This window comes from Anarrhichthys ocellatus, unplaced genomic scaffold (assembly GCF_004355925.1).
Source record: "Anarrhichthys ocellatus isolate YVR2014 unplaced genomic scaffold, GSC_Weel_1.0 scaffold9, whole genome shotgun sequence".
NCBI classification, from domain to species: Eukaryota; Metazoa; Chordata; class Actinopteri; order Perciformes; family Anarhichadidae; genus Anarrhichthys; species Anarrhichthys ocellatus.
The window spans coordinates 24,680-42,330 of NW_022280039.1; the positions used below are offsets into that span (position 1 = coordinate 24,680).

At 45.2% G+C, this 17,651-nt stretch overlaps 1 protein-coding gene across 4 annotated transcripts in view; it reads right to left on the bottom strand.

Annotated features, from left to right (window-relative positions):
- setbp1 (SET binding protein 1) overlaps positions 1–10,768 on the bottom strand; it is a 30,089-nt gene extending 19,321 nt beyond the window's left edge. For 3 of the 4 annotated variants that reach the window (XM_031849107.1, XM_031849110.1, XM_031849109.1), the window contains exons 1-2: positions 10,631–10,768; positions 4,118–4,701 (exon numbers count right to left, since the gene is read on the bottom strand). In XM_031849107.1, coding sequence (XP_031704967.1) covers positions 4,118–4,546 — 429 coding nt within the window. In that variant the 5' untranslated portion in view covers positions 4,547–4,701; positions 10,631–10,768. Of the gene's footprint in view, positions 1–4,117; positions 8,970–10,630 lie in introns of those variants that run through there. The other variant, XM_031849108.1, reaches the window with a different exon arrangement.
- Between the last annotated feature and the right edge of the window lie 6,883 nt (positions 10,769–17,651).

The window sequence follows — 17,651 nt, forward strand, 5'->3', positions numbered from 1 at the left end:
CACACACACACACACACACAGAAATATACACACGTCCCATCCCCCATCGACTACAGGGAAACGCCCCTTAAAGCATTCCCAGCTCATATTCTCAAAGACTGCACACTGAGGACGCACACACACCAAAATAAAAGCCTTTTTTTCAACGGAATGAGAGAGACCAAAATAACTCCAATATGACAGTTTGGTCAGGCTATATTAGAGGTGATCATTTCATGTTCATACACTTTCATAAATCAGTCAAGGATTGCTTTCTGTGGGTAAGCACAATGCTTCACATACACACAAGCAGGCACACTCACACACACTCACACACACACACACACAGACACACTCACACACTCCTATTTTATGAGCTCATCAAGTCCCCCAGGTCACCAACCGCCATCTCAGCCAGGGATAAAAAAACTCCCATCAAAAGGCTAACCATTTCACACACGCATGTACGTGCGTATAGCATGCGCACACACTTGGCGTGGCAACTGTGGCAGCATTAATTTCCTTATGAATGCACTTGCTAACACATAATAATCCCAAACACGGCTGGGAGACCACCAAGCAGCACACACACACACACACACACACAGCCAGGGGGACCACCAAGCAGAGGGGCTGTCAAGAAAAGATAAGTGTGTGTCTAGCATCAGGGTTTTGCGTAGACCCACCACTACACACATGTACACCCACACACACACACACACCACAACAACAACACACAGCCTGGCCTGTACTCCTGGAAAAGCTCTGGCTTATCTCTCCCCACAGATAGTGAAATGGATTAAGAGCCACATTTGGCACGTCCAGAGAACTGGACAGATAACCAGGAAAACACTCTGTCTAACTGCAATCACTGCTCAACATGATTTGTGTGTGTCTTTCCCTCTACGTGTGTGTGAGAGAGAGAGGATGCATTTTAGCTTGCCCATGCTCCCCCATGTGTAGGCATTGGATCAATAGCCGTGTCTATGTGTGAGCGTGTGGGCATGTGTGTCTGGAGGAGTGATGCAGTGGTTGACCCAGGACCCAATCCGTTAGAACACACACATTCATCTTCCAAACACACACAGCGTGCCCAGACAAAGAGCTGTGTGTGAGGGGACGTTCAGCATGTGTGTGATGTCAGCTGGAGACAGAGAAGGGGAGCCCATCATATCCCTTTTATGTGTGTGTGTTTGTGTCTGTGTGTGTGTGTGTGTGTGTGTGTGTGTGTACTGGTCTGTCCCCTGACACAAGGCGTCTGCTCATTGACCTCCCTGGTTATAGATGCCTGCTATGAAGATGATAGGTGGGTGAGATTACCTTTAGGACTGGGAAATTACATCTTTTTTTTCTTGTGACCAAAATCATTCCCTTGTTCACTACCACATTCATAATGGACACTCAGCAGTTTACTTTAAGGTGAGATCTTCACTCTATGTCATCACTGGTACGACGTTGTTATTTCATCTATAAAATGCAACACATTCCATTGTTTGAATTTTGAGGACACTAAATGCTACACATGCTGGACATTCACATAAAATGGCGAGGGGTGAATAAAGTGCACTATATAGTAAATAGAGAGTGATTTCATACACAGCCAGTGTTTGAATCCATACAATTTCTTACACTATGCAAGCACCAATTTTGCCTCGTTCTCTGCTGAATTAGTCATTTGTGATCAATTTACATAACCCCCATTTGCATCTATTTTTACTATTGTTGTTGCTGGAACATGCCAGTTTTGCTACATAAGTAACAGAAAGTTTGACGTTGTTATCAGTCATAGAATGGAAGTTGCAAATTTTTCAAAAGAAAAATTGCTAAAAGAGCGCCATTTCCATGTCTTTCTTTGCACCATTCTGCATGTTTGCCTACTCTGTCTGTCTGTCTCTCCCCTTCTCTGTCTATTAGAGTCAAATCTCTGTCTTAATGGACATCTATTGTATCCTACCGCTCCCCCTTCTCTATTCACCACACTACCACACGCACGTACACACTCCCTCTGAGGGGGCCCCTTAACCAGGCTCTCCATATGCCTGACCCCCCCCCCCCCCCCCCTTCTCCTCCTCCTCTTTCCACAACCCCCTTCTCCTCTTCCCATCTCCTGCTCAAACTCTGGCTTATGCTCTGTTGCTGCTGCTGCTGCCCCACGCTGCCATCTGCTACAAGACAACAGAGGGTGAGAGACGGAGGAAGAGGAAGAAAAGAGTGGTGAAAAAGAGTGCGTGAAAAGAGGAAGACATGAGGGAAGAAAAGACTGAGGGGAAAAGCGGAGAAAGAGGGACAGATAAAAGAGAAAGAGAGAAAGAGGGAGAGAGTAGATGTGAACACAATACAGCAGAGAGCAGAGAGGCTGTCCATCTGCTCCCCCTCTCGCCTCCCCTCCCCTTCTGACACAGCCTCACACACACCACAAAGAGAGTATTTAACCTCAACGCACACACACATACACACATGTGAGAGTGAGACAGAGAGACAGAAAGCAGCCCAGCCTCTCTCTTTAACCCGTTCCTCTCCAGTGAGCCTGCCTGTATTACACCCTTGGGGTGGCAGGTGATGGGTGGATGGAGGGAAAAGGATGTAGGGGGGGGATGGGGGGGCCTGATTGAGGGACAGAGTGTAGGGAATGAGGGGTTGAAACTGATCTGGATCAACACCAACACATCCTCCACTCCCCCCCCTCCACCCCCAAACCTCAAATCTCAATAGAGACCAGCTTGCTACCCCCGTCACTATGACAACCTCTGTCAATCATACTGTAGCAGTGAGTTTCCAATTGGGGACCGATGGCGGATTAGGAATGGCTGCCCAAATATAAGAGTGCAGGGTTCAGCTCACTCAGCTCACTCATGGATTAAACACGCCTCTTCATACTTTATTTACAGAAAGATGACAGCAGGACGGACATACTCATAAGCCACTATGTGGTGAGACATCCTGCAGACTACTCGCTAACACTGTGGGTGACGTCAAAATCTGGCTATATGACAAAGCAACACCTCCGTGCTTTCCTTCCAATTAGGTTGCAACTACGCATTTGAATCATCGCTCAGACTTTAAGCACAAGGTGTCAGATGTGGTCGGTGATTTCAACCAATGTTCCAATTATTTTAAAAACCAAACATACATTCATGTAGAGCAGCGGTTTCCAACCATCTTCGGCTTATGAAGAAATCAATTTCCAACCTCTTGTCACCAGCTGCAAAGGCTTACTGGGTTTTTTTGGGGGTTTTTTACCAATTCAACCAAAACAGGTTTTCCTTGCTTTATTTGAATGTTGTTTAGAGTAGTTCATTGGAAAAAATGATTAGCTTTGCGTAGCAGAAATACACTATATCTGATGTAATTTCATTTTAAATTTGAGTTAGAACCTGAACCAGAAGACTGAAGCACAACAGAACAAAACGCGTCCCAGCATCACGCTGACATGATCATGCTGGGCCTGTCGAGCTCAGTGCCATTGAGATGGCTGTCAGGTTTGGACACACACACCACTGTGTAGGTCAACACACACTACAAACACTAGATTCCCCCAAGGACCTTTACGTACACAGTGTTACACACACGAAACATCAGTGTAGTGTGTAAAAGGTGTGATGGAGGAGGGGGATGAAGGGGCGTGACCCACAAAAGCTGATTTCATGAGAGGAGAGGAGAGGAGACAGGAAAGGTCTCTGTGCATATGACCACAAATGGAGAGAGTAGACACCAGCTGTCACTTGCTTATGTCAGCCCTATTCTCAGCTCTTATGAGTGTGAGTGTGTGCTTGTGTGTATGTGTGTGTGTGTGTGTGTGTGTGTGTGTGTGTGTGTGTGTCCCTGTGTGATCTCAGGTAGCCACGACTGGTTTCAATTACGCAGCAAACTTTGACCTTGTGTAACCAAGCAGGGAAATGGGCTACTGAGGGAGAGAGAGGGAGAGAGAGAGAGGGGGAGAGAGACAGAGAGAGAGAGAGAGAGAGAGAGAGAGGGAGAGAGAGAGAGGTGGAGCGTATGAGAGAGGGAGTGGTCAATTCAAAGATGTTGAGATAGAAAAGTGGAAACTCAACCTGAAGAAAAAAATACTGTATAGGACATACTACACACCTACTAACATGAGACCTGAGGGGCAGTGCTTCCAGAGATGGGGACTTACCCTTTTTCTGGGGGGTCCTCGTTCTTCGTCTTTCTGGCCCCGCCCTGCTCCGCCTCCTGTTCGTCCATGCCGCCCCCCTTTGCCCTCTCCAGCTGGAGGTCTGATGGTCATCCTGATTTCAGGTGGGCAAATGTAGTTCTCAAGGTTCTTGGGGGGCTTTTTGGTGCGCTTGGTGGTCTGAATCTTCAGCTTTAGACTTCCTTCCTGGAAACTTGCTTCCTTGATGGAGAACTCCTGTTCCTCCAGAAGCCCCTCCCCCTGTTCCTCTGGCCCCTCCCCTTCACTTATGGCACCGTTAATCACATCATCGCTGCGCGCCAAACCGATGGCCCTTGCTCCTTCCTGTGCCTCTTCATTCGGCCCCACCCTGCCTCCCTGTAACTCCGCCTCTTTGGGTCGGGCCGAGCCAACCAGGTCCCTTGGCTCCATCCACGCTCCCGCCAGTGCCAGTCAGGATGGGGGAAGCTGTGGCAGCCAGCCAATAGGAAGATAGAGAACAGTTGTCTGTCGGGCTGGTTGGCTGTTGTCAGTCAGCTACTGGGGGTGGGTTGGACCCACAGGAACACAGCGAAGCCAGGGACAGCCTGCAAAGAGAGCAGGTGAATTATACGATTAGGAAAAGAAGGGTGACTAAAACAGTGTCCTGTCATCCACATATAACTTCCATTCCAGTGCTACCTCTCAGCTCAGCACAGGCCTGTCTGCTGTCATCAACATCATCAGCTGCCTGTTATGTATGTAGACAAACACACAAGCTCATCACAGAGCTGTGGGGGCATGCTGCAGCGCTCTGATTTGCATTTTGTACCTTGCATAAACTCATTTTTGACACCCACTACCACTTGCCTCCCTCTCTCTCTCTGGTCTCTTCTTTACTCACTCTTTGCTAATCTTGTCTCCCTCCATTTCGTTCTGTCCCCCACGACAGATCTGAAGCACAGTCGGGCAGACACTAGAGTGATCAGCGCAAAATAAGACATTCCTCTTCACTGCTCTTAAACCAGGCTGAAGTTACCCGGAGGATACAAGACAGAAAAAAATGAAAGAAGCTGACTTTTGTTTTTCTTTTCTTTTCACCAGAGCAGGGAAGGAGGGAGGGAGTCACAAATAGGGAGAAGGGAAGGCAGCAGAGAAAGACAGAGGGAAGGAATCTAAATTCTTTCCCCAGATGTGGTTTACGAGCTGGTCTGGAAAAACCAGAGTCTGAACTGTTTTACACACGCATGCAGTGGCATTGATACACACATGCATGAAAAACTTGCACATTAATACACATACAAAGGACAGTGTTGCAGAGCACACTTATGCACCCCTGCTGCTATTTCTGCTCTCTAGAGAAAATGTTGTGGTAGCCATTTCTCACGGGATTCAGGTTTTCCTTTTCGGATCATTGCGTATGCCGGCGCAGATATATATTACATACTTACAGTGCATCAACACACATACACACAGATGTACTTACACAGTCTTACTTACACACAGGTGTATAAACAGAAAGCAACCAAAACAAACACTGGACTACACTTCTCACTACAGCTCCAGGGAATCCCATCAGTCAATATGACATGAAGCATGACTGAGCTGGAAGTGGGGAATGCTGTCTCACACACTGAGCCTAGACTGACACCCTTTACACTGATGTGAACCCAGACTAGACCCCTACCTGCGGACATGACTCAAGTAAAAGCTTACTGCAGACTTACAATGCTTACAAACCCGAGAGCACAAAAGGTTTACAGTATATACTGAGAATTACCCACCTCCTACAATCTGCTAATATACTCTCTGACATTCTGAAAGAAGATGTGTGTGTGAGTGTGCACTCTTGTACCAGCCCCCGCTACTGTACTAACAGCTGATCCCGTCATAATACCCAACAGGCCCCACAGCACATGCTTACAGGCCATCAATCCAGCTAGACCCGCTTATCCTTTTAGAGGGTCCCAGCTGACATTGGGCAAGAGGTTAGGTACAGGACAGGTCGCCAGTCAATTACAGGGCACACATGGGCAATTTGGAGTCGCCAATTAACCTAACCTGCATGTGGGAGGGAACCAGAGTAAACCCAGGTTTAAACCCAGACCCTTCTCGTTGTGAGGCAAAAGCACTAAATACTGTACCACCATGCTGCCCCGTGCTTACAGTGTGATGGAATAATCATAATCCACAGCGGTATTTAAGTGTAAGACTGCACATAAACAGAGTCCAACCCTGAGGTCAAAGTCAATGGTCAGTCATTTTAACTTCTGCATTTGCTCCATTAAATAAAAATGAAAAGGTTTGTTTCTACTAAACCCTCTCTTTAGCCGTAAAGTTTGCCAATCTGAAACCACAGTGTTTCAAAGCTGACTCATAAGGGTTGTTGATGTAGGTTCTGGTGACCCCATGGCGGTTAAGAATGAAAAGGACCTAAAGCACCATACAGTGGTTTTGCATGTTTAAGCTTGTGAACTCCATGTCACTTATACTACACGGCCAACTTTATACTGCCAGTCATTTTCCAAAACATACAAATGCTTTTTCAGATTGATTTCCAACTTTCCTGGAAGTCATTGATTTTCATTCATTAAGTGCAGTATGAAAAGGAACTTGAGTCTCAAGTCTGCCTTATTCTGTATTATTTTCACATGGTAATACATTTCTTTCTACACTGTCATTGTTTGTCTTTTGAGTTTGATGTCAAGACAACAAATATTGAAAAGTAAAATCTCAGATGTCAGAGCCTACTTGATTCAACTCTTCGACTAAAAAGTTATAAAACAGCCCCTGCTTGCTGCATAAACAGGACGGCGAGGGTTACATCAATCAGTAACACTGACGCGCACGTAGATGAGGCTGAATGTTCAGTTTGATGGATTACCAGATGATTTTCATACCCCATTAAGACCAATAGAAACCACTGGCTGCCTGGAAGTTGGGAAATCAGTCCAAAAACATATGGTGCACTTCGGGAAAAAGTCAGAAGTGATGTACAGTGTAGATCATTTGCATTTAATGGACTGCAACATGCAAAAACCACCACTGTGGTCCCTCAGTAATGTTTTAGTATTCAAAGTTTTACAGGGATAACCAACAGATAGAGAGTCCAGGCTCAGTCCCAACTTGATCATGCAGTGCCCACATGACCTCCAGGAGCCTCCCAGTCCCTAATGTCAGCTTGGTGACTCGCTCTCATGGCATGTGTGAAAGCCAACCTGTCTGTCATTCGACTTAGGACAATGACAGGAAAAAGAGACAGCTGCCAACTACAACATAACACACACACACACACACACACACACACACAAAAGAAACCGCTATACTTTGGGTGGCGCTCTTAAGACTCCTCTCACAAATATAAGCCAGTGTGACAACAAAATGGTGTCATGCATTAGTACATTCTTCATTCTGGGCCATTACTGTGTAAACCACTTAACTGGGTCATATTCCTCCTCCTTCCCTGCTGCTTGCTGCCCAAAGCTGTGTTAGTTCTCTGTTACTGGCAGACAGGCTGAGAGTTTATGTAAGTCTGACCCCTCCTCGGGCCTCCCTCGCCTAGCCTGAGCCTCACTGTCTCCTCTCTCTCTCTCTTACACGCAAACACACTGATGCACACACACATACACACCTCGACTAGCCTCAGACAGCAGGGTGATTGTGAGAGGCCAGACTCACTGCATAAATAGCTTTATTATGTTCTCAAAACTACCAGCGTTAACCAGCTTCCCTCTCAAAAAAAAAGCATAAGGTCATCCGCTGTGCTGGATGTGAGAGGCTGTGAGTGAGACGCTCCTCCAGCATGTTGCCTTGCCCTTTGAAAAACAATTATGATAAAGCATCGATAATGGAATGCAGATGGACAGAACAGAGATGGTGAATGATACAGACAAAACAGAGGATGACAGAGTCTGAGTGTGAGTGAGAAACAGAGTGAGAGGGAGAGAGAGATGGCAGCAGAAACACAACCTTTTAAGGCTGCATACCCAGCAGCCCAGTGCCTGAGGTGGACTCAAAAATAGCTCATACACACTAGCAGACAGATGCGCACACACAGGCTCACACATTTACACATCCACAAGCACACCAAACGCCCGTGTGATTGCACAAGGTGAAGAGTCTCTTTTTCTCCTTTTCTTTGATGTGAGAGTGTAGTAGAGGCTCTGCCATCCCTGGCTGTAGATGAGTATCTCAGAGGGATGATGAACGTTGTCTGTCTGCCATTTTCATTTTTCATTTATCTCTTTTTCTCTTTTTCTCTTTTATTCCAGCCCCTCTAGTAAAGGGGCAATCACGTAAACCAATGTTTCTAGAAGGATCCAATCTTTGGTTGGAGACAAATCAAAAGGAATGGCCCCGGCCTTTGAATACTTCCAAATCCAATGGGCACAAGCACGAGTTTTCAAACTGGAAGTCTATTAGTCCTCTGTCTCAGAGCACAGCACGGTGAACGAAGCCATCTTTTTACCCTGTCCACATCAAAGAGCGTAGTGTGTTTTTTTAAGTGACCACTAAGAACTTCTATTTGGATTTGAAAAATGGAATAAAACCCTTTCCCTTCCCCAGCTTAGGAAGGATGGCACACGCATGTGTTCAGCTGTAGGGCAGCTAGAAAGACAATCATAAAGTATGATGTGCGGGACAGCCGTAATCGACAATTATGGCCTTGCAGGCGCTCTGTGCAGTCCCGCATGCACACGCTCCTCTGGATGAGCCATATGCCAGGTAACACTAAAACCATCCTCACCTAACTACCCCGCAGAAGCAGATGAATGTTAAACCATTTTAACTGCAGCAGAAGCCACAAAATGGCTGTCAGCAAAAACACCTCCCCTTCTCCCCAACTGTCTTCCTCCTTCCCCTCACCTCACCCCCTCCCCAAACCTCTGTTCTCTCCCCTCTTCTCCGTGCTACCTCTCTCCTTTACCCTCCTACCTCTCCTCTCCCTCACTCCCTCCCTCCCTCCCTCTTTCTGTGTGCTCTGCCAAAAGGTGCTCCAGTGCTGATATTCTGCTAAGAGAGCCTGCCAACAGTTAGATTTGTCCTTGGATCCCGTTCACATTCCCTCCTCCCCTCCTCTGTGATCCTACTTCGACCCGAGGTATCCAGCTCAGAAGGGGATACACCTAATCAGTTTCTCATGCTTTCATTTAAAGGTGGCATGGGCATCTCATTACCTAATATGGGGTTTAATAGTCTTCATACTTCATACTTCATACATTTTTACGTCACAAAAATGCTGCCGGAGTTTCAACAAGACAAGATCAATGGTTCTGTCCGAGTCTGAATCACCTCTACGATCAATCCCTCAAGCACATTTCTTTACATCTAGTCACGCACTTCTCTGACAATTGCCTCCTCTCATGCCCTTGTCCTTCTTCTTCATCCAGCGCTCATTTCCACACCGTCATTCCCTGAACATTTTTCCACACTTTCCCTCAGCTGGGCTTGTCTATTTATCTTCTGGTGCTGTGGTTGTGGCTGAGGTTTTTTTTTTGGGGGGGGGGGGGAGCTGCTGATAACACTGGCATACTCTCATTCACTTTCTCCAGTCATCTTTCTCCACACAGCCAGAGCATGGCCAAAATGTCTGACCCCCCACGTGAAAGTGATCAGCTATTGCTAAACGTAACCAGAGCGGAGGAGCGCTGGCTTCCACCAAGCCCACTACATGTCATTTGTATGTACGCTGGCATCCCTGTACTCACGCTACAGTGGCGTGTGTGGACTTTGTGCTACATTTGAAAAACAAAACCGACTGAATGCAAAGTGAGGAATGAAACACACTCCTCGCATACTGAGTGTGCTTCAAATAGCAACTTCCACAGCACTTGACATCATTCATGTGGCAGTTGAGTTGTCCCTCTCCAGCCTCCACAACTCGACCAGAACAAGTAGATCCATCCAAACCAGAAATATTTAAAATATGCTGTAGGATACAGTTAAATATGACGTAACTCTTGACAGACTGAAGGAGAACCAACCATCGGCTCTCTCATGCATGCATGTCACAGACTGTGACGCTATGTGATGGACTATGAAGGTGCTGGATCCAGTAGAACAACATTTGAACTAAGTGTGAACAGCCGTGGTTGAGCTGGTCCTTGATCAACGTGTAGTGGACACTTCACCCCATTGACCTAATTAGCTGTTTATCTTAGTACTATCTAATTACCAAGGTATTACACAGTGTGCGTGGAGACTGAGTGGTACAGCATTGTTTTGGGCGGTCTGTGTCTACGTGCGTGACTGTGCGCGTGGTGCTCTGAGTATGTGCACGCGTGCGTATGTTTAGTCGGAATTTGTTGGCATGTAACTACAAGCAATTCCACATATTTCACGTCAATTACACAATAAAAACGGCAGAGACATAGCATAATATATATCGAACAAACTACTTTGGTGCAGGTAGCATGTAAAAAGCAAAGGTGAAAAGCAGACACATATGAGTTATTAACATTTATAAGAACATGAAACACATTTGTAGAAAAGGTGTATTCAGGTGTGGAATGTGGCGAGTCAACCGGGACTACTTACCCATGTCTAATGTTGTCACACACTCGGCTCTAACGTGTAAATATTTTATCAAGATCATTTACAATCCATTTAGACACATTTTACACAAGCGACGGATGGGATGACAGCCTCCCGGGGAGCTGTCAAACGGTGCCAGAATTATGTCCAATCCTCAGAAATAAGATCTTTAGAGGCTCGTGCGGATTGACTCGTGCGGTGGGAGCCGCGGCGGTGCAGAGAGCGTCTCCCGGTGCCTTGCAGGATCACTGGTCACTCGGGGAGCTGCACAGCGCTGAGATCCCTCGCAAATCCGCTACTCGGTTGGTAGGGTAGGAGAGGGGGCGGGGGGGAGTTGGACTATTACTGCAGTCAAAACAAGCCCGCATCCGACTACAAGCCCAAATCCAGCGGGAAAATGTCAGCAGCCAGACCGCGCTATCATCCGTCAGTACGGGAGACTGAGGAGCCGAGGCAGGAGACGGTGGTTTGGGTCGCTTTCAACCTCGCCGGTTGCATCGGATCAGGGTTTTCTCTCTCTCGCGCTCTCTCTCTCTCTCTCTCTCTCTCTCTCTCTCTCGCTCTCTCTCTCTCTCTCTCTCTCTCTTTGCTTTTCCGATCGGTGAATGTCAGGTCCCGGAGCCTGGTGTCTGGTAATGATCTCACCCAGCAGACTGAAAGCTCAGTGGCAGAGCAGAGGAGAGAGGAGAGGAGAGGAGAGGAGAGGAGAGGAGAGGAGGAGCGACATCGCCTCCAGCTGGCAGCAAACACGCTCAGCGCGTCTCCTTTTGCAACCTTCCCCTAAATCCCATGGCCTTCTCCTGTGGGACTGTAATACAAAGGGTGAAAGCAACATCTGGCAAGAGGCCTGCTGTTTTGACTGAGTCACTGTAAGGACTGCGTGAAGTTTTGCACTTTTTTCAACAAATACTGATGCATGCCTGCATAGCCAGCAGAACTTTAGAGTGTGATATGAAATAATTATTTTTAACATGAATATGTGTTGGATAAACGTGTAGGATCATTATAAATATTGAATTTTGGTTAAAAATGTCTGAAACAACAACGATTAAATGTTTATATATTACTTTTGCTGCTTTGGCAGTTCAACAGATGATGAGTTTTACCAAATCAGAGGCTTGAAACCTGGTCAATCCTGTTTGGGTCAGTCGCTACACCACTTTGCTGCGACATTGACCAGATAATAGTCTAATACCAGAGAATGTCAGACTCCATTTGAACATCTATGGTCCTTCTTGGTGAACTCACAGGTATACCTCTCAGAAATATGAGGCGGGGAAGGTCCTCACTTAACTTTAGTTTAAAGTGTCTGTCCTGGCCAAGATAGCAGCACCGCATTCTACATTCAACACAGAGTTTGCAAAACACATAACACAGAATTAGATTAAATATTAAAAGAATAGTTAAGGTTAACAAAAGACTTACACTTATTGCTAAATTGCCAATTTAAATATGAATGTAGACACACAGTGGATTCAAATTCTTCAAATGTAAATACATGAAATGAATGAATAACATCCTACAAAACCGATGATCACAAAATAGGCCTATCCTCAAAATGAATAGTTTTGAAGCACAGAGAGCTAAAGAGAATGGATCTAAAGTGTGAGAAAGAAAATAATCAGTGGTTCCACTCTCTCATCTACAATGAGACAGCCATGCAAACCTCTGCTGAGTCATTACTAAAAACATAAATCGAATCAGATGTTTTATTGCACATCCTCAGGGAAGTTTTGACATGAAACATTTTGCAAACCCGTGGGCTAACCTATAAATTATGTTTATCACCATTGTCTTAACGGTTTGCCCATAAACCGAAACTGCTTGGATGACTTGAGATGATGTTATTTGACAGGCGCAGTATAATTAAGTCCAATTTAACATGTGTGATCACTGAGACAAAAGTTGCCACAACACTCGCTTGCTTCAGAAGACAGGAAGGGTGTGTGAGCAGAATTGAGCGGGTGAATAAAGGTAGATTAAGGTGTGCCCGTGTGCTGGTGCTTTCCCTTTAATATGTCAAATTACAGCAGGGCAGAAAATCCACATCAACCAACCTTGAACAAGCCACAGTTGTTCCATTACAGTAATTCATCATTGTCAGAAGTTGTGTTTATATTGCATCTCCATGCAAACCTTGACCTTCCTTGTATGGAAAACATCCTTTAACATTAACAAGTAATGCAAATGATGTCAGATGACCTTTCCCTCTCGGTGCCCCACAGTTACTAGCTGTTTCTCATCCCCGGCGTGTGAGTGTGGGTGTGCATTTGCCTGCGCATGCCCACATGTTGAGCACCCACAGGGAGGTATTTCATTAGCCGGGGTGGTATTTGTGATTGTGTGTGCTCAGTAACATGTAAACACTCAGCACAGTTTCAAACTTCAAAAATGTGCAATGCCATCGGTGGTTTGGCTGTTGTTACTTTTCACTTCCCCTGCTGTGGCACATTGATTAGATTTACAAACGTGTTATGTGTGTATAAAGAGTCTCTACTCATTGGGAGTGTTTTCATAACAGCAACTCTGTATAACCCATTCACTCACTTATGGGCATGGGGCCACTATTGTATTACTGCATGTGTGTGTTTGTGTGCATTTGAACTACATCTTTATGAGGTCCAAATGCAATTATTGTGAGATTATTATCATTATTGCTCCTTGCTTTTAAGATAATTCTGGGTTATTTCAGGGAATGATGTTCAATAAAGAACTAGAGTTATAACTGGGTTTAGGGTTGTAAGCTGAGCTCAAAATTAAAATCAGGATCATGGTTAATGTGGATTGTAGGGTTTTGGAGATAAATTCTAAGACTGCACGAGTATAGAATAACAAATGAGTGTGTGTGTGTGTGTGTGTGTGTGTGTGTGTGTGTGTTTGTTCACATTCATGTGTGTCTATTGATTTGGGATGTGTGCAAAAATACAAAGAGACCCCTGAGAGTGAGGGGTCAACAGCTGCTCCCCAACAACCAATCAATTGCAGTGTATCAGTAAACATTACACATAGACACACATGCAAACACACACACATGGCAAGATACAGACCGCACTCTGTTCTTGAATCTGTTGCCATGGATACAAGATACAGGCAGCCAAGAGGGAGCAGTTTTCCAGCTTAAACTGTAAATATTGAATTATGATGGGGAAGAAGGAGACAGCGGAGCAGGGCAAGGCTCCTGTCTGAATGATCTAAATATCTAGATAATCCTTTCATCTCTATTCACCGCTACAGGAAATCTGTTGCATCATTCATGTTCATCAAGTTCAACATAAAAAGATCAATCTGTCTTCCCGATGCAGCCATTTATCTAACTCTCTATTATACAGACGGAGAGCTGGCCCCATTCCTTCATGTCTCCCTGCCTTTTTGTCGGAAACATCTTCACTCCCTCAAGTGGGATGCAAAGTAAATGCTTCCCCATGCCTGATTTGCAATACATAAAAGTGAATCTCATTCAAACCACTTTACCAAATGCCGAGGCTTTTATGTGGCAACAGTTCCTCTGTGGTTTCATCGATGGGGAGAAAGGAGATTGAGATGAAGAAGTGAAGAAAAAAAACAGATTTAACAATTAATAAATGCTTTGGCAAATGTTTTAAGTGGGGCCACTGGAGAGGAGGATTTAGAAAGGAAGAAAAGAGAGGCTCTGAAGGTGAATGTCAATAATTGGTTGACTGTCTTTATGAATAATATAAGCAGTGGAGTCAGCAGAGCTTAAATAATAATAATACACTGGTATTCATAACAAAGCTACAGCACTTGACTGCGCCGGGAAAGACAGAGTCAACATGCCAACCTTGAGCTGACATTGTGAGCAGGAGAGACTCACGTTCAATCAATGAAGGGGCTTCTCTCAGGGAGTCCACTAATCTCACAGGGCAGCAGAGGGTTCATCAGCGCTGAGAGACCCCTGGGACTGACAGAGGTAATGGGCTTAGCTGAGAGAGAGGAAGAGAGTGTGCACGTGTGTGTGCGTGTGTGCGTGCAGGAGAAAAGGTTGTCGCCGTGAGTAAGACATTGAAAGCATGCAAGGAACAAGCAATTGTGTGTGTGATAGTGTGCCCTTGTGTGTTGCAGATACAGATGTGAGAAACAGTGCATATGTGTGTGTGTGTGTGTGTGTGTGTGTGTGTGTGTGTGTGTGTATGTGTGTGTGTGTGTGTGTGTGTCAGAAGGAGCAAGGGCTATGCTGATAGAGTGAGAAGTTAATGGGACGTGTGACAAGGTTGATTACTGAGGCCTCAGTGATCTGGCTGGGTTAATGAAGTAAACGACTTCTTGGATAACACACTACTCGGGCTATCTCCTGCTCTTGATACACTTTGATGAACCAGAATGGCCTTTTCTTCTCCCTAATTTACCTACCTACTGTTTGAATCCACCCTGGAACCCACATTTCACACATCCTCTATTTGTATCTCCAAATGCATTTCCCTACTGTTCACCAGTAATTAAGACAAAAAAACTGAACATATAGGCAACACTCAGCAATTCATTAAAACAGAACTGCTCGGCACACAGTGTACAGTCTCTCTGAAGGACTAAAATGACCACCTGCTGTTTGCACATGCAGTCACACTTGCATATACAACGCGAGACACACACACACACACAAACAAAGGGAGAGAAAAAGTTATTGGAAGACTTTGTTCTCCATTTGGGGCTGAGATAGAGATTCCTCTAATGAGAGCGATAACGACGTCTGAGAGGAGATGCAGACCAGAACAAAACAACAACGCAGATGGGAGCTAAAACAACAACAAAGACAGCCCTAAATGCAGTTGACTGCGGACTCCCCGCTGGCTCTGTTTATGTGAAGAGATGACACTGCGCCCATCCCCCTGCTACTTATAGGGACATTATCATAATGTTGTCTCTGTATGAGCCGAGCTATCAAGTGGGCTCATCTTGAAGTCCTCCACAAGCCTGTATGCTGATGCCTCAGATGCTGGAGGAAGACAATAGAGAGCAAAAAGAATAAATTCTGCCCTAATATTTATTCAAACTGACAGTTCTGGCGTCTAACAATGGAGCCCAGGACTGACAGCACCAATTTGATGAATCTCTGCTTTTATTTGTAAACAAACGGCAGCAAGGAAGATAATGGTTGTTCTTCTGTTTGTCCTTCTGCTCTTGTCACTACAGACATTTGCAAAAAAATAAATGTGAAATGAGCAAAGTGAATAATGTTGTGGACTGTGAGTGGTTGCAGTAAGTCACTGTCAGAAGTTAGATACATTTGGGTTCAATCCTGGCTTTTACACTTTATTAAGTAAAAAACATGCAACATATTAAGAATGAAAGCGTCCATTATACGCATGAATAATGAATAATTAGTTCTCAGAAACAGATATTGTTTGTCACGATTTGTGTGAACCTTCACACCTCAAACATCCACCCTACAACATCCTGTTGTGTTATAACTGTGCATGTGGTCAGATACAGCTGCATTTGTGTGCGTGTTTGTGTGGGCCTGTGTGAGAGAGTCAGAAACAGAAACAAAGAGGAAAACTCCCTTGATGAGAGAACACTGCCACATCCCCTGAGACTCTGAGAGTAAAACGCAGACAGAGACGTAGCAGGTGTATGACACGGATCGCTGCGATGGCGCTGAATCATTTTTTCACCTATACACATTCAGTCAGTGTATCGAAATTCCCTTTCAACCTTATCTTTCCAATATTTTTTCCTAATAGAGGGCAAGTAATCCAGCTAAAATGTCCAATGGAGCAATATGACCAACTAAAACAGAAAGAGGAGGTTAATGTACAATAGCCAAAATTCTGTCCGAAATTCATCCTAATCTTTTCAGATGTGTTTAGGGCAGACTGAAGCTTTTGACAGTTTTATTTTCTTTCAGACATGGGCTTTGGATTTTCAGATGTTGTTTTCTGCATTGTGATCTGATATGCATGGTTTGTGGATGGTGGTGGTGGTGGTGGTTTAATCAAATCTGCCAGTTGTTAGTGTGTGTGACAGAACTAGTGTTAGACAGGGTTATGCAAAGAGGAAATTAACTGTAAAAAAATAAATAAAACATTGTCAGGGACCAACTGAAGGCCTCCTCTTCACTCTCTCAAAGACAACTTGCCAGATTATCATGGCTATACAATCAGTGTACAGTGTTGAATGAAGTGGCCACATACCACAGGCACACACAAACACAAAAAACAACTGGCCTGCATTTGTTGTTCACTGTACATTGTGTGAATACTGTCCCGTCTGAAGCTGCCTCCCAGCAGCAGGATGTGGTGGTGCGACACGTCCTCACTTAACAACACCTACTTCCTATGAGTTTGATAAACAGCCCTGTGGTTTCACTTTCCTCCTGCCCGTCAAACAGAGGTAGGCCTAAAGACACACACGCACACACACTAGCTCAACAGCATCACCATCTGCTAATGTGACATATAACCAGAGTGAGTTATTGTGTGTAATGTTACCCATGCTATCATGAGATTTACTGTGAAAAACTGTGTAAACGCCACCAGAATCACTTATGCCTCCATAACTCAGCTGCCACTCTCCTCACCCACAGCCTCAGCAAGAGACTGAGAGGGATGAGCACAAGAATGCCCTCAAATCATAACAAGAATTAGAGGAGGATATCAAGATGCCACATTTGTTTTAGAGCGAATGATGTAAGTGGGTCTGAGTTATGTCCGCCACCGGACAGTTATGTTCCATGTTTAGGCCGCCTGTGCGTCCCTAAAGGTTGATGATACAATGCCAGTAAAGATTTAGACTGCTGCTGAAGTCTCTTCTCTTCTCTCCTCTCCTCTTCTCTTTTCTGCATGGTTGCATGGGCACATACGGTCCTGTCAGTCACATCTGTGAGCTGTCAGGATATGAATGTGCAGGCATCTGAGAGAAGACTGAGGGGTGTATTAGGCCTGCTGATCCTTCACACCCCTCTTGTCAAACTTAACATGAAAATGAAAGTCAGTGGAAGAGAGAAAGGGTGCATGTGAGTTTGTGTGTGTGTGTGTGTGTGTGTGTGTGTGTGTGTGTGTGTGTGTGT